This window comes from Myotis lucifugus, unplaced genomic scaffold, assembly GCF_000147115.1.
Source record: "Myotis lucifugus unplaced genomic scaffold, Myoluc2.0 scaffold_159, whole genome shotgun sequence".
Lineage (NCBI taxonomy): Eukaryota > Metazoa > Chordata > Mammalia > Chiroptera > Vespertilionidae > Myotis > Myotis lucifugus.
The window spans coordinates 333,647-361,203 of NW_005871207.1; the positions used below are offsets into that span (position 1 = coordinate 333,647).

Genomic DNA, 27,557 nt, shown 5'->3' on the forward strand with positions numbered 1-27,557 from the left:
TAGGAAATCTGCTAAGGATTTTTCATACTAAAAATGTATGCCATATTAGGTAGATATAAATATATCGCTATTTTAGTGATGAGGAAATTAGGCTGCAGAGAAGTAAAAAATAAAAAATAGTAAGAAGTGAAAGATTGGGTTCCTAAGAAATACAATGTTTCCTTTTTGAATAAATTAGATATAGTGATGTGGCAGGTACATTTAGTGAATATTAACTATCAGGTATTTAATACATAATAAGAGTGATCATGTGTTAATTTCATTTTACTCATCAACAGAGAAAATATAATAAATACTTATTTTTAAAAAAACATAAAACACAGAATGATATAATCAAGCAAAGACGGTGGCTATCTATTCAATCATCTCCAGGAAAGTCATTTTTTTGAGACATGAAGGAGAGGGTCACTTTCTCCTTGCCTAGATAATTCTAGCCTAGAAGTATAAACCCTCTGAACACCCAAATATCAGGGCACTCGGTTCTGTCTCAGCCAGCGGAGCTGCCTACTCAGGGAACTTGGTTTGATTTTAGCCGGCTGAGCTGCCTGCTCGGGTCCTATCTGAGTGTATTGCTTTCCTACAAATAAATCCTTGCCTGCTTTTGCTGCCATTTGTAGTACCTTGTTTGAATTCATTCCTACAAGCAAAATAAGAACTAAGGTGCACTTCTAGGAATATATCCCAAGAAACTAGAAACACCAATCAGAAAAGATCTATGCACCCCTATATTCATAGAAGCACAATTCACCATAGCTAAGATTTGGAAACAGCCTAAGTGCCAAATCAGCAGATGAGTGGATTAAAAAACTGTGGTACATCTACACAATGGAATACTATGCTGCGGTAAAAAAAGAAGGAATTCTTACTATTTGCAACAGCAAGGATGGAACTGGAGAGTATTATGCTAACTGAAATAATCCAGTCAGAGAAAGATAAATATCACATGATGTCACTCATTTGTGGAATATAACGAACAACATAAACTGATGAACAAAAATAGATCCAGAGACAGAGAAGCATCGATCAGACTGTCAAACCTCAGAGGAAAGGTAGGGGAATGTGGGGATAAGGGGAAGAGATCACCAAAGGACTTGTATGCATGCATATAGCTTAACTAATGGACACAGACACCAGGGGGGTGAGGGCATTAGTGGGGGTGGGGGGCAATGGGGTGATAAGGACACGTATGTAATACCTTAATCAATAAAAAAATTTTTAAAAAAAGAACTAAGTTGCAGAGTACTGTCTCTGGGGTTATCCTCCGGCCAGAGACCTCCTTGACCACTGCTGACAATTATGCTTGCAATATGTTTTGTTTATCTGTACATTTCTTATTCAAACCAATCAATTCCCTTGAAAGACTTCAATCATAAACACCCAATAACACCATAGACAACCTGAGTAAGATACAAGTGAAGGAATAAAGAAAATCAAATGTATTTGGTTTCTGGGAACTGTTAACCAAATAGGTTCAACCTTTAATAAAGAAGAAATAGCATTAATTTGAGCAAAGAGGCACAACCTTGTAGACACAGAGTCAGGTAGCAACTTACACTTGCTCTGGAGAGAACAAAGAAAGGCAGGGTTTATAAAGGCAACAATCACCAAGTGTCATTATTTTATGCAAATGAAGGATTGTTGGATAGTTTAACAGGGATTGGTTAGTGCCAATATGCAAACCAGGAAGGGGAAAACTACAAGGAAGTCAAGTCCATATATGTCTATGCAGTTGTTGCTGCAGGATGTTTATGACTCAGCCTTGAGCTGAATTTAGCAATACATTTAGCAACTTAACAGCAGCTCTGAGAACTGAGGCACACTTTGCCCATAGGTCCCACTTTCTTAATAGCCTCCTGACTCTATTTTAAGTGACTTTCTTAGCAATGCATATTCTATGTTTTCTCCATTATCAGAACAATATCAGTTATTAAGTGTCATTTCCTATATTTAGGAATTCCATAATATAGGTCCCAACACACCATCTTATTGGAGCTATAGTTCAAGTCAGATAGCCCAGACTAAAGCTGAGAAAAATCAGGCCAAAAGTCTTAAAATACATACTTACTAAAAAGACTAGTTTCAAGATGTTCTACATCCACAACAGCAACACAGAACAATTTGTGAATGAGCCTTATCATTTGCAATGGTTTATGCACCAGCTGTTTGTATGCAATTGACTTTGCATTTGACATTTAAATAAAACATCTTATGAATTTTCAGATAAAAATATATTTTATAAAACACAAGATGGGTTATGCTTCTCTTTATTTAAACACTAGAGGCCCGGTGCATGACATTCGTGCACTGGGCGGGGGGAGGGGTCCCTCAGCCCGGCCTGTGCCCTCTCACAGTCCAGGACCCCTTGGGGGTATGTCCACCTGCATCAGAGGTGGGAGCCCCGCCTCCACGGCTACATTCGCCAGCCGTGAGCCCAGCTTCTGGCTGAGTGGCGCTCCCCCTGTGGGAGTGCACTGACCACCAGGGGGCAGCTCCTGCGTTGAGCATCTGCCCCTTGGTGGTCAGTGCACGTCATAGTGACTGGTTGTTCCACCCTTTGATCGATTTGCATATTAGGCTTTTATTATATAGGATCATAAATGTGCTTCTGTATAAACTTTAATATAATTGTTCTGAATATTTATTGATGAGTAACAAATTATCCCATTCTTAGGTACATAAACAATTAAAAAAACACACATCTGTTTTACCATTTATCACAGTTCTGAGGTTTGTCTGCACTCAACTAATCAGTCATTGGTTATTCTTTCTCATTCAGGCAGTGGCTAGGACTGGAGTCACCTAGAAAATGCCTTACTCACATGAGTGATGCCTGGATTAGGAAGACTCAACCATGTGAGGAACAGCTGATATTCAGGGCATCTCACGCTGCATGGCCTCCTGAGCCTGGCAACCTCAGTGTAGCTCACCCTCTCATAGGGCAGGTGGAAGGTCCCAGAGATGTGTTCCAAGGGAATACAGCAGAAGCTGTATGCCCTTATTAACCTGGTCTCAGAAATCATGCAACATCACTCTCACACATTTTAATCATTGAGGCACACAAAATGACATGTCTAGGAAAAAAATTCTGAGATGTCCTAAATTAATTTACAGCAGGCAAAAGGGTGAGAAGAAACTGACTTAATTAGTTAACAGAGCTGCAGAAAGAAACTAACAAAAGACTGCTCAAATTCCTAAATGTACGGTGACATTTTGATTCGACTTCTAGGCAACTATTTCAGTTCTCACCTAGAAAGAATAGCTGAGCAGCCGACACCACTACATCCTGCTTTACACATGAACTTTCCAGGCTGTTGTCCACAACTAACTCAAGAGTAGCAAAAACTTCTTCCTTGTGGCCTATACACCTATCCCAGAACTAACTCCACTTCACCTTCTCCAGCCCCCTTATCTATAGTTAATGTAAATTTTAAAAACATATCATTATCCATTGTATAAAAGAGCCCCATCCACCATAGGACAGCTGATATATTTGTCTTCTCCATCTAGCCATGCTGCTGGTGGTTTAGACTGCATTCCCCAGAACTGGGTCTTTTTCTTGATACCTTATGGCTCAATAAACTTTTGACCTCAAAGGTCATTGTTGAATATAGGTTTAAACCCACAGAACACACAATGTACTATGCTTTTATTGGAACTATAAATTTACAATTGTATTTCTTTTTTAAAATAAAAGTGATTTACTTTAATGCTGGTCTCATGAATTCAGCATAAATCTGCTGATGTTCTAAGGCTTCAGCATATTTGATTGTCCCATTAATAGAAAACTTGGGCAGGTTTTCTATCCCTGAGATACTAAAGTTGCATCAAGATTGCCCAGGTATATTGTGGCGTGTAATTATTGAACCGTAGTTCACAAAATAGATTCTATCATTTGTAAGCAATCATGTGCACACAAGTAGGTAACAAACCTAATCCATTATTTCCACTTTCATTCCTGCACTATACATTCACGGGCAATAAAAGTCACCATGATTTTGCACAAATCGAGATACTTTCAACATAATGCTATTGTGAAGTTACAATATCCTGTTGTGTTTCAATTTTTTTTCCACATTTCAGATGATGGAAAAGAACAATTATAAAGTCATTATCTCTTTCCAGAACAATAGTTTGCAGGAACAGGTGCATGTCTTCTCAGTCTCTGTCTGGAGCTCATTTCAATAAGCTTAGATGGGCTGCATTTTTTAAGATAGTACTATTACTATCTCATTTGTTACAACCATTCTTTGTAGTTCTCACATCTGTCAATGTCCACACAAATAGCCCCCTAGAGGAAGCAGATGTTACAAAGTTATAATTGAGATGTCTGTTTTGACTCTTAGACAAAATGTGGACAGCAGACATCCTGGTCTATTAAGCCACATTACCAAATGCAAATTGTTGATGAATATTTTTATTAGTTTTCAGCTTTTGAAATGCTTAAGTCAGTAATTATTACTGAGGAAATATAATATTCTCAGAATACTTAGTCCTTAAATAGGACAGAGGGAAATAATAGAGATAAATATGTAAGAGACATATTTAGATATTATCTGAAAACTAAGTGCAATTTTGTATTTATAATTGTAATTATATGAAGATGCTAGATTGACTTTAACAATATCCAGTAATATTTAATTTACAAAATATGGATCATGCATAACATTTTGTTCACAATAAAAATATTAGATACTGATTAGTGAAGAAGATATAAATATACTTTTGGGTAATGTTAAACTAGGTATTTGATTTAGATTTTATTTTAAATTTTATTATTAATTTTTAAATATTTGTATTGATTTCATTTTTTAATCCTCACCCAAGGATATTTTTTCATTGATTTTTAGAGAGAGTGGAAGAGAGAGGGAAAGACAGAAAGAAATATTGATGTGAGAGAAACACATCAATTGGTTGTTTCTTGCAGGAGCCGGGACCAGGGCCCAGACCAGGCAGGAGCCTGCAACCAAGGTACTTGCCCTTGACAGAAATTGAACCCGGGACCCTTTGTTCCACAAGCTGACACTCTATCCACTGAGCTAACTGGCTAGGGCTATTTTTATTGATTTCAGAGAGGAAGGCAGAAGGAGAGAGAGATAGAGACATCAGTGATGATAGAGAATCATTGATTGGGTGCCTCCTGCACTCCCCATACTGGGGATGGAGTTTGCAACCCAGGCATGTGCCCTAACTGGGAATCAAACCTTGACCTCCTGCTTCATAGGTTGATGCCCAACCACTAAGCCATGCCAGCAAGGCTAAATTTTGTTTTGTTTATACATTTTGTGCAAGCATATCCATACTATTTCTTAATAATTAATAGTAACTTAAGAGAACCTATTGATTTTTAAGCTGTAGCATTTTCATTTTGATACCATTGTAATTAATTATCCTATATAATAAAGGGGTAATATGCAAATTGACCCTAACAGCAGAACGACCAGGAACGACCAGTTGCTATGACGTCCACTAACCACAAGGGGGCAGGCGCTCAATGCAAGAGCTTCCCCCTGGTGGTCAGTGTGCTCCCACAGGGGAACTCTACTCAGCCACAAGCCAGGCTGATGGCTGCGAGCACAGTGTAGCAGGAGCCTCTCCTGCCTCCTCAGCAGTGCTAAGGATGTCCAACTAATGGCTTAGGCCAGTGGTCGGCAAATTCATTAGTCAACAGAGCCAAATATCAACAGTACAACGATTGAAATTTCTTTTGAGAGCCAAATTTTTTAAACTTAAACTATATAGGTAGGTACATTGTTATTAACTTAATTAGGGTACTCCTAAGGCTTAGTAAGAGCCACACTCAAGGGGCCAAAGAGCCACATGTGGCTAGCGAGCTGCAGTTTGCTGGCCATGGGCTTAGCAAACTCCAGGGGGAGTGGGCCTACGCCATCAGTCAGACACCCCCAAGGGCTCCCAGGCTGCCAGATCAATGTCTGACTGCCATCTTAGGCCCAATCCCCCAGGGAGCAGGCCTATGCTGGCAGGTGGACATCCCCCAAGGGGTCCCAGACTGAGAGAGGGCACAGACTGGGCTGAGGGACCCCCCCAAGTGCACAAATTTTCATGCATCAGGCCTCTAGTTTATTAATAATAGGAAAGGAGTAAAGGAAATGCCAGACATTATAGATACATTCCCTGAAAAGCACTCGGGGAGGGAACCACATAGGGAAGATAGATGCATGCCCAGTAAAGTTGTGGTGACATAGGGAAGGTACTTGTCTGTCAATCACAGCTGCAGATAGACATAGTTGATCAGAATGGGCATGGACATTGCAAGGGCATGAAGATTTGGAATACATAACTCTTTAAACAAGGAATTTGCTCTCTTGTTGTGCTTGACTCTTGTGCTCTTGTGTTTTGGGGACTCTTGGGACTCTTGTTGGTTAAGGCACACTCTCTTGAGTCTCTTGCAATCTCCAGTATGGCCCTCAGCCATATGACTCCCAAACCTGCCCCCCCCCCTCCAAGCAAAGGACTAACACATTGCAAGTAGCCTGATGCTGAACTGAACCCAGCTCCAACATGGAAAGGAAACTCAGTAGAGCTCTGATTTTAGCTCTACTGAAACCCCAGCTATACTTCTTTTATGACTGGACTAAGGAAATGGGACTTTGAAAACCCAGAGGTGTAATTCCACAGAAATAAAGTTTTCTACTATATCACATCCTCCCCTGCAAATCTCAAAAAAAAAATATTTTCTCAGGATATTGTAAGAACCCCATCCACAGCAGCAACTGTGGAGATGAGGCACATTCCCCCTCCGATAACAATTTTATTGCTTATATATTAATTTACAAAATACATACAAAAAGAGAACAAAATATAATTTTCAGTTTGGTATTCTGGCAGATACATTTTCTGCTTAATCTTTAGCACCTAATTCATATTATTTATTTATTTTAGTTAGTGTCCATTTCCTCAAGCTAGAATGTAGGTTCTCTAAATGCACGAATATTTGTCTGTTTCATAGAAAAATTAAAACTGTATCTCCTGAACTGTAGGTGCTCAATAAATGCTCATTGAAAAAATAAACAAATGAGCATCATAACTAATAGTGAATGGAGAAATTAGTTTTTAGAATACAATATGTAATTCTTATTCAAGTGCACAAATTTAAAAAACAAATACTACTATTACTACTAATGCTACTATTAACAATAAATATTATGATTATATGATGGCGATAAGAAAATACAAAACACAGTAAAGAAACAAATGAAGATAAGAACATATTTTCTGCATATAATTTTTTCTAAAGTGAGATTTTGATGTATAAATATTCAGGGGAGATTTTCCTCTTTTACAAATTCCAAAATGTAAATTGATGCTGCTTAAGTAATGCTAGTCTGTTATGAATTTAATGAAAATATTAAAGCTATCCTAAATTCTGTATATTCTTTTGATTTTCTGAGTAGAAAATGAAGACCTGTATTTTCTACAAAATTTATAAACAATAGCATGATTTTTTTTTTTGCAATGAGTGAAATCCTCAATCACCTACTTCATACTTTCAAACTAGGTCAAATAGTTTTCTGTCATATAAAAGTGAGAAAAATCCCAGCCACCTTGTCCGTGAGTACAAAAACTTATAAATAAACTGAGGCATGGATGCATGGAACAGACTGACAGATCTCAGAGGGAACCAGTCTCTCCTCCAAGGATGCCAAATAGATCTGATATTCTTAAACAACGTCCAATCTTAAGTCAGATTTAAAACAATCTGAAATGGCATTCTGATTTTGACATACTAGTTGAGATTCATTGTTTATGGAATTAATTCTTTTGATATACATTCAAGTGGGAGTGGTCATTATGCTGCTTAGAGAACAAAGGCATAAAGGATTCTGCCCACAACCAAACTCCTGTTTCAAAGTAGAGAGGGGATTTAATCTTCCTTTATATCCAGAGCAGAAGTTATTGGCAGAGATGACCTTCTATCACAGTAGCTTGACCTCATTTGAGGTGAGTTGAACAAGGGAGGCCCTCTCCATTCCATGATAGCAATATTAAACTAAAGGCTGTCTCAATTTTGGAACAGAGATTTGTCACAGGACATTACAGGAGTACATGTTTTATTTGATTGCAGTACTGTGAGATTCATCTTTTTGAGAAAGTTCTACTCAGATTTTGGTTGGATTTAGGAAGAAGGATCAAGCCCACAATCTGGGCATGTGCCCTGACTGGGAATTGAACCATGAACTCCTGGCTCGTAGGTCCACCCTCAACCACTGAGCCACACTGGTCAGGCAAGATTTTATTTTAAAGTTTTCATTTTCCTTATGTTTTTAGATATCCTAGGGCAGTGATGGCGAACCTTTTGAGCTCGGCGTGTCAGCATTTTGAAAAACCCTAACTTAACTCTGGTGCCGTGTCACATATAGAAATTTTTTGATATTTGCAACCATAGTAAAACAAAGACTTATATTTTTGATATTTATTTTATATATTTAAATGCCATTTAACAAAGAAAAATCAACCAAAAAAATGAGTTCGCGTGTCACCACGCGTGTCATGGGTTCGCCATCACTGTCCTAGGGGGACAGAAATCGAAATTCCCCCAAAGAGCAGCCGGCTCTGTGAGCAAAGCCCGCTTGCTGTAAGCAGATACGGAGTGGTGAGAATGGTGACGTGGGGACACTTACATTGCCGCAGACGCTCTGCACTTCCGTCTGTGTACTGCTCATGACAATTAGCAAATTTGTATTCTTATTTAAACTCTTCAACATTTTATTTAAATAATACTTGTGGAACAAAATTAGTGTACAGCACCTGGTTTTGATAATGTAATAAGTTGATTAGGGTTATTGTCATGTTCTATGATCTGCTACATTATAAGTGATAAGGGGAATATTTTCTTGGTTATTATGTTAACTTAAATATTGGGTGATTGAAGAAATGCTTATTGACAACAAAAGATGTAGGAACAGTCAATAAGACATAGTGGAAATTTAGGTTAATAAGATTGTTATAAATGCCTGTTAAAATAAGGACAATATAATTGATTTCTTTGGTCTTCCAGTATTCACTTTCCACAGGTGAATGTAAAGGAGTTTGATTAGAAGATATTTGATATCTATTTTAACTCTAAAATTCTATGGTGAAAAATAAAAAAAAATTGAAATTGCGTTTCAAAGCTCAAACCTTATTGTTTGCTGATAACAATTAGAACCAATTGATAGGGCTTCTGCTTAGGATAACCAAGAATCAATCTTCTTAAAGATATTATTATTTATCTTTGTATTTTTGAATGAAATACTGACCACTTGAAAAGATGGTGTGTTTCATACTGTCAAAACATTTAATTTGGTAAGATTTAAAGTTAAATTTTGCATTACCATGAAAAAAATCCTTATGGGAATTTGGGGAATTATTTATACTTCCCTGCATGTACTCTGAGTACAGTTAAAAGTATGCAGGAAGTGAAATAATATCCTGTAGAGTACATTTTGTCCCACTAAAAATGTTCCATACTAACTTTAGCTGATAGTAAGGTATCATGTGAGGTATTTAATACATGAGTAAAAATATAACTAAGAAATTAATAATCATTGCCTAATTTTTCTTAATATTTTTATATAGTAACTCCTAAAACAAATTATCTCTTGCTGTGTGGCAAGGATTTTATAGAATGGGAAAATGTATTTTTTATTAAAGTAAAATGGGCCTGCATGTCAATGGGAAAACCTTCTGTCCCTGAGCATGTATCCTACTACCAAAGATGGCATAATGATTAATGCTAGAAAATGTAGATGAATGGGTATCATAAAAGCTGCCAAAACTTTGATTCCTTTGCCACTTACATTTTATCTTACATAGTCTCTTGATATAGTTATCCATTATTAATGTAGAAAACTGTTATTTCATTCATGAATAATTTAGGAGACACAAAATGGATGATGGGAAGTTGGGAAAGTAGAGATGTCATTTTCTCTGATCTAAGTTCTATAAAGCATAAAAACAAATGTTACTCTCAGTAATGTGTTCAGTAGTGTGCTGTGGAGATTTTGCTACTCTGTGATTAAACAAATTGAGGAAAGCTCTGGCTTCACAGTTTACATCTTGTTTTTCCTCTCTAAATTTTCCTGTCATGGAAATTAACATCTAGGACAGAGTAAATAGAATGTGATTTTGTATTAGAAATGGTTCCTATGAACAGGGTTGATTTACTTTCATCATTATTATAACAACTTATTGTATAATACAAAAAGCTTTCTTAATTTCAGTTGTGTTCTGCTAATGTGTGTTACCTGAAGATAATATATGCTGACTTTCTTTAGTGTAGGCCTAAGTCTTAATGCATTTAATTTAGGGCTAAGTAGTCAATGACTAAATTTATTGTGTAGTTCAAAATAAAGATAGCCTTAGCCAGGTTTGCTCAGTGGATAGAGCATCAGCCAGCAGACTGAAGGGTTGTGGGTTTGATTCCATTCAAGGGCACGTACCTCAGTTGCAGGCTCGATCCCCAGCCCCCAGGGCACGTGCAGGTATGTCTTTCTTACATCCATGTTTCTCGCTCCCTCTCTCCCCCTCCCTTTCATTCTCTCTAACAATCAATGGAAAAATATCCTCAGGTGAGAATTAACAAAAAACAAACAAACAACAACAAAAAAACAAAGATGGGTAAAACCATCAAAATATCTTCCTGTTTTATGATTTCCATTAAAAAGGTGATGTGACATGACTAAAAAAGGGCTTTGCATTAAGTTTTTAATTTTTTAGTCAGTATAATTTTAATGAAACACTTTATCAAACATCAAAATTATTCTGGTAACAATATTCTAGAGCTTAAGATAAACCTCCCTGCTCAGGACACCAGATTTATGAATAAAATGTTAACTTGATAAGGGGTTAGTAGACCAAATTCTAGGAGGAAGCAAAGAGCCATTGGCATACGTCTAGTACTTGGAGAAGAAAATTGAGCTTCAGATGTTGTAGATCTGAGAAACAGGGGAACAGAGCGCATGGGCTGCTTAGCTAAGGAGGGCAGTCTAATTTACGGTGTTTAATTCTGGGATCCCGTATGGCTACACCGCAGACTGAGGATGAAACTACACTCCTGGGGACTTGCAGTCTGGTTTCACCTCAAGCCTAGAGTTTGGCCTAAGATTGTTTTTGTCTCCTAGTGCCCCTGCCCTTTGGGTATCTGATACAAAAGCAAAGAAAGTATATTTGCAGGAAGTTATTATTATCATAGGTCATAAAATTGTTACTACAAGTAAATGTTTAAATATTACACAATCAATGAAAACCAGACACGCAAGATTTTAAACAACACCATACCTGAGAAACATGAAAACAGCAGGCAATAGAAAAAGATTCAGAAAAACACAAGATTTTGGAATGATCAGGTACTTTTATAAATTAAATAATACTGAACATACAGAACTGCCTCATAAAATTCCATAACAGTGCAAGGGAACAAATCAATATGCTTGCAAATGAAATGTGACATGTGTATCTTATATTCAATAATAATTTTAAGCAGTGAAATTTCCTTTTTATAACCTTCATATGCTCAATCCCCTAACTAACCTTTTCTCCCTCTTTCTAGTGTTAGCTTATTTTAGATTTATGGACCTCTTCATGTGCTTACCCTATACCAAATGTTCTCTGACAAATTATTTACAAATGTCAATGTTCCCATTTAGATGGGTGCAGTTTTAATTTAAGTCAGATTTACTTTTTACTTATTTTCTTTTTTTTGTCTTTACAGTCTAACTTCAGAGATCAGATTAAAGTTTTAAATTTAAAAATGGAGATATAAAAAACTATGAGATATTGATTAACCTAGTGAAGTGGTCTGTTTAAAGCATTTTTCCATAACAGGCTACATCAGTTTCATTTAATTCATATGCTAGTTTTCTTTTTATGGTTTTTTTATGCTTGTTTACATAGAATACTTGAATTAAGTAAAAGCAGTTAAAAGCCTTATATAGCTATGCATAAAAGAAACTTGGAATCCACAATTAACTGAGACTTAGTACAGCAGGTCCTTGAATAACACCATTTTACTCAAAGTCATTTTGATATAAAGTTGACCAGAAAAAACAAAACAAAACAAAACAAAACAAAACACCTATTCCTGCTGGGGCCACTGTCCTGTGGAGTGGCATTGTTCTCCCCATGTCTGCAGGGGTTTTTCCCCCCATCCCAAAGATGTGCAGGTTAGGTAAATTGGTGTGTGTGGGAGTGGTTGTGAGTGTGCCTCCGATGGAATGGTGTCCTGTCTAGGTGAGCTCCCACCTTGTACCTTGAGCTGCCTAGATAGCTCCGGCCACCTGTGACCCTGAACTAGAATAAGCAGGTTGGGAAATAATCTACACTAATAAAAGACAAAGATGCTAATTGACCATACCTTTGATATGCTCATCAGCCATTTAGAAGAGCATGCAAATTAACCCAACAAAGATGGCCGTTAAATTTGCATACTGTAGGCAGATCTCGCTGGGCCACCCTGCCCAGGTGGCAGCGAGATCCCAAGCCACCGCCCGCCCCAGCACAGGATCCGGGCCTGCAGTGTGTGACCGGGGAGACGGGGCAGTCACCACAGGATCAGACGTGCCATCTGCCACCAGGGGAGCGGGCCTAAGCCAGCAGGTGGGTATCTCCCGAAGGGTCCCAGACTGTGAAAGGGCACAGGTTGAGCTGAGGGACCCCCCCCCCCCGCCAGTGCACAAATTTTTGTGCACCGGGCTTCTAGTCTTACCTAATAATAGACAACATGCAAATTGCACCTTAAGCCACGCCCACCAGCCAATCAGAGCGACTATATGCAAATTAACCCAACCAAGATGGTGGCCGGCAGCCACGGAGCTGGAGCAAGCAGGAGGTTCGCTTGCTCCAGTGATGGAGGAAGCCAGCCTGCCGCCGGCTCTGAGCTCCACTCAAAAGCAACAAAGTTTCAATTATAGAAGGTAAATAAACCCTAGATACCTGCTTTCAGCAGGCCGTGGCCACAGAGCTGGAGCGAATAAAAAAAAGGAAAGGCTGGGACCTTCAGTCGCCAGGGGGCTTGGTCAGTCTGAAAACAGCCATCACCCCCTCACCCAGGCTGGCCTGGAACCCCAGTGGGGACCCCCACCCTGAAAGGGGTGTGAGCAGCCTGAAAACGGCCCTCAGCCCCTCACCCAGGCTGGCCAGGCACCCCAGTGGGGACCCCACCCTGAAGGGGGTTTGGGCAGCCTGAAAACAGCCATCAGCCCCTCACCCAGGCTGGCCAGGCACCCCAGTGGGGACCCCCACCCTGAAGGGGTTTGGGCAGCCTGCAAACAGCCATCAGCCCCTCACCCAGTCTGGCCAGGCACCCCAGCGAGACCCCCACCCTGATCCAGGACACCCTTCAGGGCAAACCAGTCGGCCCCCACCCGTGCACCAGGCCTCTATTCTATATAATAAAAGGGTAATATGCAAATTGACCCTAACAGCAGAACGACTGGGAATGACTGGTCACTATGACACACACTGACCACCAGGGGGCAGACGCTCAATGCAGGAGCTGCCCCCTTGGATGATGAACTCACAGATAAGGAAGGTTGGCTAAATATAAAAATAGTATTCTGAGAAGACATTCCATAGACTTCACAAGAATGACAAAACAGTCCATGGCAAGAAATGACTCAGTACTCCTGGGAAACATGTTTTTATGAACAGAAAATACTAGAAATTATTATAGTTAGAAAATAATTTACTTTATAATTAAAACCTAATTGTCATAATTTAATTTTTAAAATTCTATATTAGTATAGCTCGGTTATTTTAGGAAAATAAAAATTGACCTTAATATCCCAATATTTAGTGCTTTTAAAACAGAAAATTTAAGCAATGACATTCATTTTTTTAAACATTATGTAATTATAAAGTCAGAATGACTTTAAGCTGATAAAGTCCCCCAAAATTTAATGTGTTCATTTATTTAATACTTTCACAGAATTTTTAAGAAAGATTAAATCAGTAGCTCTCTCCTTTCTCCCCTTTTCCCATCTCCTCTTCTCCACCCCGTCTTTCAGAGATATAAAACGTTGGTTGAATATTCCTTAGATCTTATGGAATCTCATTTAATTCAAGACAATATTTAACTGCACTAGCACATAGAAAGAAGAAATCATATTCAATTAAACTGTTAACTGAAAAAATAATCCATGTATAAAAAATATTTCCCAGGGATATTAGAACTCCAGTGCATACTATGCTTGTATGTAAAACTGAAGGCTGAATTGTTGCATGTGAAGTCCCTTTTTTACTATTACTAATATAATATCTTATCAATAAATTTGATATGGTCATGTGTCACAAATTTTTGAATAAGAACCTAGAATGCCAATTTTATAAAAGTTTCATCTGATTATAATGCAGAATAGCTTTAGGCAGAGGCCCTTGGAGGCCCTGCTTTTACTAATAGAGATATAGATAAATTAAAAGCTAGTTTGCTGCAAAACCTAAAAGTTACACAGTCGTTGCTCCTGTAATAGAAGTAGTGGAATAGAAACAATAATTCACAATGTGAGCATTTTGCTTTAGTATATCAAGGTTATTGCACTGTGTGATGAAATTCATTAAAGACTTAAATCAAGTTGTTATTTAATTGTTGAAGGAAAAAAATGCTAATTCCTTTACAGATAAGGTTGCTCATGCAACATTTTCATAATTTCCCCTTACAAACATGCTCTCAGAGTAAACAATTTGGTTCTTTCTGATCTATTTCAGCCAGAAACATGAATGTAAGCTCTAGAGGTACAGAAGTTTCCAGCAACATGAGAATAAGGTCATACACTAATGACTGAAGAATATAGTTCCTTTTTAAAAATTTTTTATCTTTATTGTTGAGAGTATTACAGATGTCCCTCATGACACCCTCCACCCGGCTCCTCCCACCCCAATCTTATAACACCAGGACCAACTCTCATACCAGCCATTTTTTTTTGTCTTTAATTTCTTTATTGTTAAGGTATTACAAATGTGTCCTCATCCCACCATTAACCCCCAACCTCCCCTCCCCCACTCATGCTCTCATCCCCCTGTTGTCCGTGTCCATTGGTTTGGCTAATATGCATACATACAAGTCATTTGGTTGATCTCTTCCCCTTACCCCCACCCTCCCTTACTTTCCCTCTGGGGATTGATAGTCTGATTGCTGTTTCTCTGTCTTTGGATCTGTCCCTGATCATCAGTCTATGTTGTTCTCTATATTACACAAATGAGTGAGATCATGTGGTATTTATCTTTCTCTGACTGGCTTATTTCACTTAGCATAATGCTTTCCAGTTCCATCCATTCTGTTGCAACTGGCAAGAATTCCTTCTTTTTTACCGCAGCGTAGTATTCCATTGTGTAGATGTATCACAGCTTTCTAATTCACTCATCTGCTGATGGGCACTTAGGCTGTTTCCAGATCTTAGCTATGGTGAATTGTGCTGCTATGAACATAGGGGTGCATATATCCTTTCTGATTGGTGTTTCTGGCTTCTTGGAATATATTCCTAGAAGTGGGATCACTAGGTCAAATGGGAGTTCCAGTTTTTATTTTTTGAGGAAACTCCATAATGTTCTCCACAGTGGCTGCACCAGTCTGCATTCCCACCAGCAGTGCACGAGGGTTCCTTTTTCTCCCCATTCTCTCCAACACTTGTTGTTTGTTGATTTGTTGATGACAGCCATTCTGACAGGTGTGAGATGATATTGCATTGTCGTTTTGATTTGCATCTCTCATATAATTAGTGACTTTGAGCATGTTTTCATATGTCTTTTGGCCTTCTGTATGTCCTCTTTGGAAAAGTGTCTATTTAGGTCCGTTGCCCATTTTTTGATTGGATTGTTTATCTTCCTTTTGTTAAGTTGCATGAGTTCCCTGTAAATGTTGGAGATTAAACCCTTATTGGTGATATCATTGGCAAATATGTTCTCCCATGCAGTGGGCCTGCCATTTTTGTCATGTAATGCAATACACCCATCATCTGCTCATGGTTATCCTTAGCAAATGAGATTTCTAACATATACTTTAAAATTCAGTTATGACTTTATATTAGATCTTCATATTAATCTGTATGGAAATATTTTGAATTCCACAATTGTGAAAATTATAATCCCTGAAAAACTGAAGAATTATATTTACTATAATCATTCTATGCTTAACTTTAATTATATGAAATTACAAAAAAGCTAATAATAAATACTTTTAATAAAAACCCTAACACTTCTTTCCTTTTTTTATTATCAGCAGTAAGTAACCGTTAATATAAAGGCAATTTTCAAAAAAAAACAAACCAATATTTCCAGTTCATATATGTTATCATTTAGTCCTTTGAATTATGTTTATATAATTATTACCATTATACACACTTCATCATTTTTAACAAATGAACATTATGCATATTATAAATGTAAGCACCTAAGACAAATATTCTATTTGAAGTATCAATTTTTTAAAAAATCAGTTCTCTATCTACATCATTTGTTTATCATTCTCAAAATATAAAAAGAAATTCAATTCAATCATGCTATTTCATAAAAACTTCAGTTAATTTAAAAATTGACCAATAGTTCCAGATGAATACTATTCTTCATTTCATTCCTGGACACTTTAATCAACCTGAAGGCCTGTGGGATCAATCAGTTGCAGCTGTTGAGTGCATTCATCTTTGTCCTGCCACTCATCCTATGGCAGCAAGGAGCACACTGTGTAATTGAATTTGGCTGAAATCTAATATAAGGGCAAATTGGGACACAGTAGCTATAATCAGTTTGATTCAAAAATTTGAGCACAGATTTTTGTTTGCTGCTTTCAGTGAGAGGAGCAGGATACTCTATTCTATAATACTACCATACATTAGAGTTCTGGGAGAAAAGCACACAACACGCTTTAGGACACACCAAATGTTCATGGATTCTCAGTTGAAAAATTACAGATGGTTATAGGAAGTGCAGTAGCAAATACAATACAATGTCCATAGAAAATAGGGGAATAAAGCTTAAGGCTTAAAATCTTTTTCAAGATACATAGTACAATATTGTCCCCAAATTTCCTATAAGTATTGTCATATATTTAGAAAATGTTAGGTGATGCAATGAAGTTCTCCATTATAGAGATTTAAATAATCTGAAAGTTATATTTATAACCTATATATCTATAAACCTATAATCATCTCCATTTTATATATAATTGTGTTCTGTGGCAGAGTTTTAACTCTAGTTCTTTTTTAAAAGTATATTTTAAAATGCCATCAAAACCAACCTATATGAAAAAAGAATATTTACATGGAATTATTTGTTTCTTATATTTGAGGAAAGTAATAAGTTTCCTTCATTCCATTTCCCACTCAGAATTAAGAAGATACTTGGAGAGTTTTTGAGTTTGTATAATCCACAAGTTATTTATTCTAGGTAACAATTTTTCCATTTTCAATTTTTGAATGTGATTTCTTATATCAATGTAATTTTCTCTTAGACTATCCCATATGTGTTGATCTCAAAATGCTCAAAACTACTTTCATAGATAAAACGTGTTCAGACAAGTTTTTCTTATGGGTTAGTTTCAATGTAAAATGGTCATTTTTTTAAAATATATTTTATTGATTTTTTACAGAGAGGAAGGGAGAGGGATAGACAGAAACACCGATGATAGAGAAACATTGGTCAGCTGCCTCCTGCACACTCCCTACTGGGGATGTGCCCACAACCAAGGTACATGCCCTTGACTGGAATCGAACCCGGGACCCTTGAGTTCGCAGGCTGACGTTCTATCCACTAAGCCAAACTGGTTAGGACTAAAATGGTCATTTTTATCTGGGTTCCTTTTTACCACTACCTTAATCAAATAAACTAATCCTAAAGTTGAGTAATTTTTCTTGAAGAGTACCACTGGAACTTTCTACTGACCTTTATGTCCTTTATTGTGAACAATAATAAAAATAGTTTGCTTATAAGTGCTTAAAAATAAAAGTAAAAAGTAAGTCACCAAAATTTATTGAACACATAGTAAAACTTCCTCAATATGTGAAATGATGCAATTTCAAAAATTCCAATTTTAACATTCTGTAATATATGACTATGTAATTTAACTCACTAAGGGCTCAGTGATTTCCCTTACCCAACATTTTATACTTTTTTTAACTTTACCATGAAATCAACTGACTAAATCACCTTTATTCATATTAAATAACATTTTTTATTCAATTCGGTTTTTGTGGTGTATAAATAAAAAGTTGGAGCTATGATAATATAATTAAATTCTTCTATGAAATTACATTAAGTGAATTGTGTCTTCTTTACTCTGGAGAAGACAGAAAAAAGCTAGGTAGATGGGGCGGGACCATGGGAAGAGGAAGTAAAACTAGGAACCCAACTAAGTAGAGTTACTAAGACACCCCAACTGGTGGGGCAAGAAGGGCTTGCACAGGAGGCACAAGCTTTAAAATATATGAATACTCCTAAGATAGGCAGCTTGCAGATAACCGATCACAAAGTAGTAAGATGTATAAACCAATCCCAAGGATGTTGCCAAGACAAAATTCTTTGAAAGGACCAATCAGGAACTAACAAGCATATGTCAAAAAAGTGTGTGCTTCTTCCTCTCACCCTGGGGTGCTAGATGCTTGGGTTGATGGCAGGAGATACACTCCCAGTCACCCGTGTGGCTTAAGGCCATGTGGGCTTCCATACATGGACTAATCAACTTTAATTACCTTGGATGCTAAACTACTCCCCACTATAACATGGAAAGGAAGCTCTGGATGTTGGTCTGCTCCTGGAACCCCAGCTGCACCTTTCCCAGGACTGGCTTCTCTCAATAAACTTTGGTTCCACTAATCGTTTTTGTGCATGACTTTATTTGAATGTAAATAGATTAAATTTACCATTAAAAGACAGAGATTGGCAGAAGGGATGAAAATATGATTGATCTATCTGGTCCTTATAAGACACTCATTTTAGGCATAAATACACACATAGATTTAAGGTAAAAGGAGGAATAGGATATTCCATGAAAATAGTAACCAAAAGATTAGTCACCAAAATAGTAACCAAATGATTGATATGCTAATATTAAACAAAACATACTTTAAGAAAAATTGTTAGAAAGGAACTGGAAGAAGCTTTCTGCTTAAAGCACATTAAACAAGGAGAATGGCACAAAATGAGCTGTAGAGATATACAATGCCAAATCCAATAACAACTTGATATCAACAGTGTTGAAAATTGCCTGAGCTCTGTGACATTGGAAAATCTTCCCATCCTTTTGTATTTCAGGAACTTGCTTTCAGAAAAGAAACACCCTTACCCATATGACTTAGTAAAGACAGGTGATAAAGCAAGACACAGACCTTTCAAATCCCCATTCTTACCTTCATGAATAGTGGAACTATTTGTATGCACCGAATAATCAGCATAAAATGCTCATCACTCTTACTTTATGAAACTTTAGTTAAGCCTTTCCTTCTTCTAAATTCCTAAATTTAGAAATACTCTCAGTCTCAATCCCACCTGATTTCTGGGTAAAACCTTCCTAATCTACTGTATTATCATGCCCTGCCATCATTCTGCTTCCCTACACCAAGTTCTTTTCAGTCTTGTTCACTCCCCCTTATAAAGTAAAAACCCTTTTCTACCTGACCTCTGAGATATTTGCAGATCTCATGTTCAGAGCTTCCCCCGCCCCCCTCCCCCACCCTGTTGCAACTGTCCATTTCCCCGTTTCAATAATTTCTTTCCCATTTCTTGCAATAGTCTTTTTTGGATATAGTCTCTCTGTACAAAAAATCCTGATTTTTTTTTAATTAGTAATATGCATGATGTGAACTTAGGATTTTTTATTAGGTCTTTTGATACCATTGAAATATATAAAACAGCGGACATGTGTTTCATTGGGGTTTGGATATATTTCTCTGATTGAGCCATGAAGAAAAAAACTGGAGTGAGGCAAGAGTGTCACTAGGAGATGACTGCAAGAATGGAGACTGGAGTTTTGGTTTGGACTGTAGTAGGCACAATGGAGAAGGAAGGCTTTAGGCTTTAATGTGGAGGCTGTGAAAAGAAAGCTTTGCTGATGGATTTAGGACTGAGCTGTGACAAAAGAAGAATCAAAGTTGAATTCTGGATTCTTAGCAAGAGTAATAGGATGAATGATCATATCTTTTATTGGGAATGGGAAAGATGGAAAGAGATTGGTGTTTGTTTTTAGTAGAATACCGAGTGGCTTGTTATATCTTTAAATCATGAGCTCAGAGATAAAAAAGAAATCTGGTCGGGGTACATGAACTAGAAAATTCTCAGCATAGAAGTTAAGTATACACCATGAGCTACAGGAAATAATGAAAATAAAGAAGAGAAGAGGATGTGTCCCCTAGTTCTAAGGCACTTCACTTTTCAGTGAACTGCATGAAAACAGATCAGGAATGAAGACTGAGAGGCAGCCCACTGACATAGGAGGGAAACCAGGTGACTTGTCATGTCACACATGGAAAATCTTTCAACTTACTTCTTTATTCTGTTCTATTTTTACAGTGTTAAACATTCCCAACTACTGTTGTGACTAAAGCTAAGTATCCTTTATATTTCATTGATATTTCTCTTTCCTACAAGTAATATTCTTTAATTTGATACTGGTCAGATGCTATTGAAATGTGTTCCAATAATAGGCTTTGCATGTGTTTTAATGTTTATCCAACTCCCTTTTCTAGCCACTAAATGGCTATATTCTGAATCCTTTATTAGATTGTAAATTTGCAGTTCTGTTCTCTCACATAATAAAACATTGCAAATATTTGTAAAAATTATTAAAATGTAGACAGATAAATAAGTTGAAAGGGGTAAGAAAGTCAATTTGTGGAATTTGGAGGCACCCATTATACTCATCAAGATGAAGGGATGGAAAATTTAAGGTACTTCAGCCTAAATCCTTGCATAATCTGGATTAATTAATGCAGTGTTTTTTTAAAAAAAAGAGTCTGAGTGTGGTGGCTGAGGAAAAAAAATAGCACTTGGAAATTCACTTTGGGAGAAATGGAAAATGTTTATATTGCTGAGATTTAAACTGCTTCAACTACAAGATTGAACTCTTCAGAATTTATCACTGGGTGGGTATAGCCACTTCCTCTATAAGTTTATTAATATAATTTCATGTGTGGATTATAAAAAAGTCAAAATCCCTCAGCTAAGTATCTAAGACCTTGATGCATACTCTTCATAAATATTCAGAGTTCTGACTTTTCAAATTTACAATAGAACATGAAATCATTATCTGTGATAACTGGAGCTTTAGGGAATGCTCAAAATAGATATAGTTATAATACATCTTTATTTTATTCATGATACTTTAAAATTATTTTGAAAGTTATATTATAATACCAAATTCAGTTATTCCTGTACTCATTCAGTTCAAATAGAACGGTTCTTTACAGAGTGAAGTAACTCATTACCATATCTGTGATTTGAGAGTGTACCAATTGATTTCCATTTGTTTTAATACATGTAATACAAAGCCATATATTTTACTGCTTTATATTTTTTATATTATTGATAATTATATAAGTGATTATAATATATTTAACATATTTTATAAATATACATTTAAATACAAAGCTCCATAAATATGATTTTTGGTATTGTTTTTTAAAATATCTAGCAAAGTTAAAGATGTAAACAACCAAAATAAGTTTACCTATCCTTTTTTTTATCACTGAGTGGGATGGAATGCTTAATATTAGATTGTTTTTATTATGGCAATATACTTATAATAGGAAGACTACCACAGGAAAATAAAAAAAGAGCACCTTTATCATTAGCCAGAAATCCAAATTTGATGTTTTATTATTGTCAATATTATGCTTATTTTGAAAAATTAGAGCATAATAAAAAATTATTTTGACTGGCTTAAACCTGGGGGAACCAAAGAAGCCACACACAAACTAGAGACACCTCCATAAAATCATGTACTCTGGAAATGGCTAAGCTTATTTGTGTCTTGGAACAAAAAAATAAATGAAATGCCTTCTATAAATGGTATGACCCAATGCAGACCCAGTGACAATTTTTGGACGTTTCAAAGCATATCATATAGGATTTGACAACGTGAAAGTAATGGTTTTCCTAGCTTCCAGTTTCTGTTTTCTGTGCATTCTGTACCTGCAGACACAAAGAAAAATTCCTCCACACTGAGGCTTAGTTAGGAAAAACAAAAGAAAAAATATATATATTCAGGTCTTTGAAAGGACTTTTTTTGTCATACAAAAATAATATAAAAAGTCATTTTGACTGGCTTTGAACAAATTAACACCTATAATATTTGGCAATATAAGTGGTCTAATCATTTATTTTAAAAGAAAGACTATTATGTTCCATTTCAACCATCATTAACATCAAATATAACTAATATCTTTCCTTAAAAGCTGCCAAAAAACCAAACCCTTATGTCACAAAGATTTATTTTTCCAGCCTTTCAAAATAATTTGTTTTAAAGAAAATGAGAAAACTATGCATTCATATATCCCAGAGTTTGTGGCATTCTGAGGGTAAATTTTGAAACATATGAATGATCTTCAGGCAGAATTTTGATATCCTGAAAAACAGAAAGATCATTCTCAGCTCATTTGGACAGAAACATTGGTAAAAGAGGGATAAGGACACATATATAAGACCTTAATCAATTAAGAAAATAAAAAAATTTTAAAGTCATTGGTCAGACAAAAATTATTTTTTAACAAAATAAAAGTCTCCTAATTCCTAAAGAACATAAAAATCCATAAAGAACTCTCTTAAATTTCAACTCATGATAATTAGAGTGTGTATTACTTAAAAACTAATATAGATATATTCATTATACAGATATTGCAAATGGCACAATTATTGACTTGAGGATATAAATCTAAATCATAAAATATTTAATAATTTTTTGTTTGATGTGACACAAATTGATTTTTGCCTAACCAAATAAGCCATGTATTTTAAATTCTGTTGGTTAACCTCATGTGTCAGGGTGGTTTGTAGCCCAGGTCATAAAGGAATCAGTTTCCTATGGTAAATGGTATAAATTTAGTTCTTATTAAATAATTATCATTTATAGTTTGGGAGAGAATTTCCTCCTATTTATAAAAATATAAATCATTTTTGAAAGTGAATTGTGTAGAAAACTGGAAATAAATATCTCAATGTAAAGATATATTTTAAATATTTTTAAAAATAAAATATTTTAATACTTAAATATAGCTCTGTTTGATTAGTGCAGATGCTATGACTAAAAGGCATGTTCCAACTAAATAACAACTTGCTAATATGTATGGGTCATTAAAAAAAACAGAAGAAGTTCTTAATTGAAATAAATTTTAGACCACTAACCCCTATTTTTTTGACAAGTTTACCTTTTATCAAATTTATTTCTAGGACTCATTCAAAGCTTCTGTTAAACTGGCCAGACATTTAAGGTTTTAAAACATTAATTGCACACTTTATTCTGTGGAAATTAAATCAATGGTCTTTTCATTAAGTATAAGAGCATAAAGTATTGACCTATTTGAATCAAGAAATGTAACAAAAATGTGCAACGTTTTAATATTGGATTAATTCATTAAAAATAATTATACTTATTTTTTTATTGCAGGTAAAAAAGGTTAATTTAAGAAATGAACATTATTTAATCCTTTTAGTTTTCAATCTCCTTTTGTTTGACAGATGAATCAGTATGGCTGAAGATACTTTTAATCATTTGGGAAAATGATTAATTCTTTTATGACTTTCACACAATTGTTTCATTATCTGCCCTAACCAATTAAAATTTGGGATAGCTAACATGTTTCTAAACAAATAAATAGACCTTAAAAGTGTTTCTATCTTGTCAATAAAGTAATTTAGATACATTGGCAGCTACCAGTATATGAAAGAAACTAAATCAGTGACTGATTTGTCAAATATGAATAATTTGCATATTTCTTATACTTCTGATACTTTAACAATGTAATAGTCTACTCTTTTCTTTTGGGAGAAGTGATTCACACAAACACAAAACACATAGAAGAGGGTGGAGGAGCTATTTGGAAGTCTTAAAGCACTTTTTCATAGTATATTTGATCACTTAGTAAAGTAATATGTTCTGAAATATTTCATAACTCTTTAAAATACTAGAATTAAATTAAATCTATTTTACATCTCTTTTTTGAAACAAAAAGTGCTGGCACTCCAGGTGTTTCTTGACCCCTGGCTGAATAACTCCAATCTCTTTTGCTGTCTTTGTATGGTCTTTTCTGTTTGTCCCTATTCTATTGAAGGGCACTTGTACTTCAATCTAGGGCTCACCAGAATATAGAGAAAGAGGTCATCCTGACCACTGTAACTAAATACATCTGCAATAACACTATTTCCAAGTGAGATTACATTCACAGGTTCTGAAACATAGTCATATCGCTAATGGGACCACCAACCCACTATAATGCATACAACTGGCCAAAATTTATATCCCACATACAAAATACACATACCCTTTCTAACATCCCAACTGTCTCAACCCTTACAATATCAACTCTTAGTCTAAACTCTCATCTACACTAATAAAAGAGAAACATGGTAATTAGCGTACGACTGCTACCCTTCCCATTGGCTAATCAGGGCGATATGCAAATTAACTGCCAGCCAAGATGGCGGTTAACCGCCAACAAAGATGGCGGTTAATTTGCATACGTAGCCGCAATGCTGGGAGGCGAAAGGGGAAGGAGGGAAGAAGCTGCCTGCCGCTGATTGCATTGGAAACCCAGGTGGCAGCCAAGAGCCAGAGAACTGAGCTGCCTTTGCTCAGAGAAGCCAGGCCGCCTTTGCCGGCTTCTGTGATAGGAGAACCTGGCACCTTTGCCGGCCCTGGGCCAGTAATCGGACACCAGTGATGGGAGAACACCCAGAGGCGGGGCCAGAGGCCAGCTGCATAGCTGCCTGGGGACACCATCCTGTCCCCTGGGAGACACAGCCAGGCCCCAGCAGGAGATCCAGAAGGCGACCCATGAGCCGGGGCCGAGGCTGCGTCGACGCTGGGGAACACTATCTGGTGCCTGGGCTGAGGAGACCCAGGGGCCCGGGCTGCGTCGCAGCTGGGGCACATGATCAGGTCCCCGGGGGCGATGCAGCCAGGCCCCAGAAGGAGACTCAGGCGCCAGGGCTGCATCGCCGCTGGGGCACGTGATCTGGTGCCTGGCCTGAGGAGACCCAGAAGGAGACCCAGAAGGAGACCCAGAGGCCTCCCAAGAGGAGAGTCTCCGTGGTCAGATGGCGCGGTGTCAGGACAGGAATAAAGACCCGAGGTGACTCAGATGCCTGGCCACAGGGTTAGACCAGCCAGCAGGGCCTTTCAGTTTGGACTGGGATGGGGGTGGGGCGAGGGAGGCAAGCCGGACATAGAGATCTACAACTCCCAGGAGGCTTAGCAGCCGGGGCCTGGGTACCTGGCTGTGAAATTGGATGGGCTGTGTCATTTTGCAAGCCACTTTAAACTAGAGGCTTGCAAGGTTGGAAATTCTTTGCTGGGAGCCAGGGAGAAATGGAGCTGGAGCAGAGAGAGGGGTCCATGGCAGCCATGGGCTTTGAGAAGTTCTCAGGTCACATCCTGGAGAGCGAGCTTGAGACCAAAGTGGAGTTCCTGTCTGGGGGTCTGGGCAGCTCCAGCCTCCAGGTGCAAGACAAAGAGGAGGAGGCAGCCCAAGGCCAGCAACAACGGTGCCAATGGGAACTCAATCACAGAAAGTACCAGGCGCTGGGTCGGCACTGCAGGGAGATCAAGCAGGTGAACGAGCGGGTCCTGAACAGGCTCCATCAGGTACAGAGGATAACAAAGAGACTCCAGCAGGAGCGGAGGTTCCTCAAGAAGGTGCTAGACTCCTACGGCGATGACTACCGGGCCAGCCAGTTCACCATCTTACTAGAGGACGAGGGCAGCCAGGGCACAGACGCCCCCACCCCAGGCAACGCTGAGAACGAGCCTCCAGAGAAAGAGGGGCTGTCCCTGCCCAGGAGGACACCAGCGCCCACAGAAGCCAGCAGCCCGGCCCCTGGCGAGGGGCCCAGCGGGTGGAAGAGGCAGCAAGCGCAGCGAGTGCCACAGGAAGGGCACCAGGCGGGAGTCCCGCTGACTCCGGAGCTGGCCCCCGTGCAGATAAAGGTGGAGGAAGACTTTGGCTTCAAAGCGGTTGAGGCTCTGGACTCAAGTTGGGTTTCTCGGGGGCCAGACAAGCTGCTGCCCTACCCCACCCCTTTGACTGACCCCCCAATAAACAGACCCCATGCTCTCCTCGGCAAAAAAAAGCTTATAGAGACATGCTTATAGGATCAAATAGTATAAATATAGATGTAACAGGACAATAAAAAGAGAACCTGGCTATGATGATTACCTGAATGCTGCCTCTGTGTCATTCCTTCTTTGCCGACTCCATCCACACTTTTGGGAACCCCTGGACCTGCTGGGCAGGACCCCAACATTCCTCTTCTTATAAGGACTTCAGTGAAATGGGCTAAGGGTCCCACTGGAACTGCCTCAATTTAATGTAATCCCCTCTTTAAAGATCTTATCTCCATATACAGGTACATTCTGAGGTTCTGGGGATTAGGATTTTAACATACATTTTGTTGATTACCCAAATCAGCCCTTAACAACCAACATGTTCCAGAAAGTATATTCCTATAGGGTTATTTACCAAACATTCAGAAGTATTTTTAAAAGAGCTAAGCCCCTCGCCCACTGCGCGGGCCCCTCCCGGCGAAGAGTGAAGGCCTGGGTTCCGGGCACCAGAGGAAAACCGGTGCCAGCAGCCAGGGGAAGGGGCCCCCAAGGGGACCCAGATTTTGAGAGGGCACAGGCCGGGCTGAGGGACCCACCCGAGTGCACAAATTTTTGTGCACCGGGCCTCTAGTCTAAATATAATCAGCTCAAAAAATTTCATCATCTATATCAAGTATGAGTGAGACTCTGAGCATGATGCAATCTGGGACTAAATTAATCTCCATTTAGGGAATCTTTGAAATTAGAAAAAAAAAAAATATATATATATATATATATATATATATATATATATGCTTGTAAAATACAATGGCACGACAGGCATAGGTTAGACATTCCCATTTGAAAACACAAAAATTGGATGCAATAAAATAGTCACTGGTCCCAAGTAAATTTGAATTAGATTTCAAGGCCTGAGCATAATGCTCTGTAGCTTGATGTTCCAACTTTGGGGCCTGCAGCAGCTCTGCCGCCTGCTCCGCCCCGTGGCAGTCCTCTCACCTCTGCAGTGTCTGGTTTTGCTGCTTTTCTGGGCCTGGATCTGAAACACAACTGAGGCCTAGAAGTATTTGATGGGGTTCATACCCTCATTACCTTGGGGGCTTAATGTGTAAGGGCTATTTTCCCCGGCCTCTGTGTTCATTCTCTCTCTAAGGGCATCTATCCGGCATGATTAGCAACATGCCAGGGGAGGAACAGTCAGGGGAGAGTCAAACCACATGGTCAATGACATGAAAAGAAGGGGGTCTGATATGCTATCGGAGGAATGATTACGCTAGGGCACTGTTGTTTTCCCAGTTTTGCCTGTTGCTAGGCACCTGGG

The 27,557-nt window shown here is 37.9% G+C and overlaps 1 protein-coding gene across 1 annotated transcript in view; it reads left to right on the top strand.

The window, feature by feature from the left end:
- LOC111827403 (TCF3 fusion partner-like) overlaps positions 1 to 26,284 on the top strand; it is a 92,487-nt gene extending 66,203 nt beyond the window's left edge. Inside the window, exons 2-3 of the mRNA XM_023759627.1 lie at positions 25,459 to 25,524; positions 25,745 to 26,284. Coding sequence (XP_023615395.1) covers positions 25,459 to 25,524; positions 25,745 to 26,284 — 606 coding nt within the window. The remainder of the gene's footprint in view (positions 1 to 25,458; positions 25,525 to 25,744) is intronic.
- The last annotated feature ends 1,273 nt before the right edge of the window (positions 26,285 to 27,557 follow it).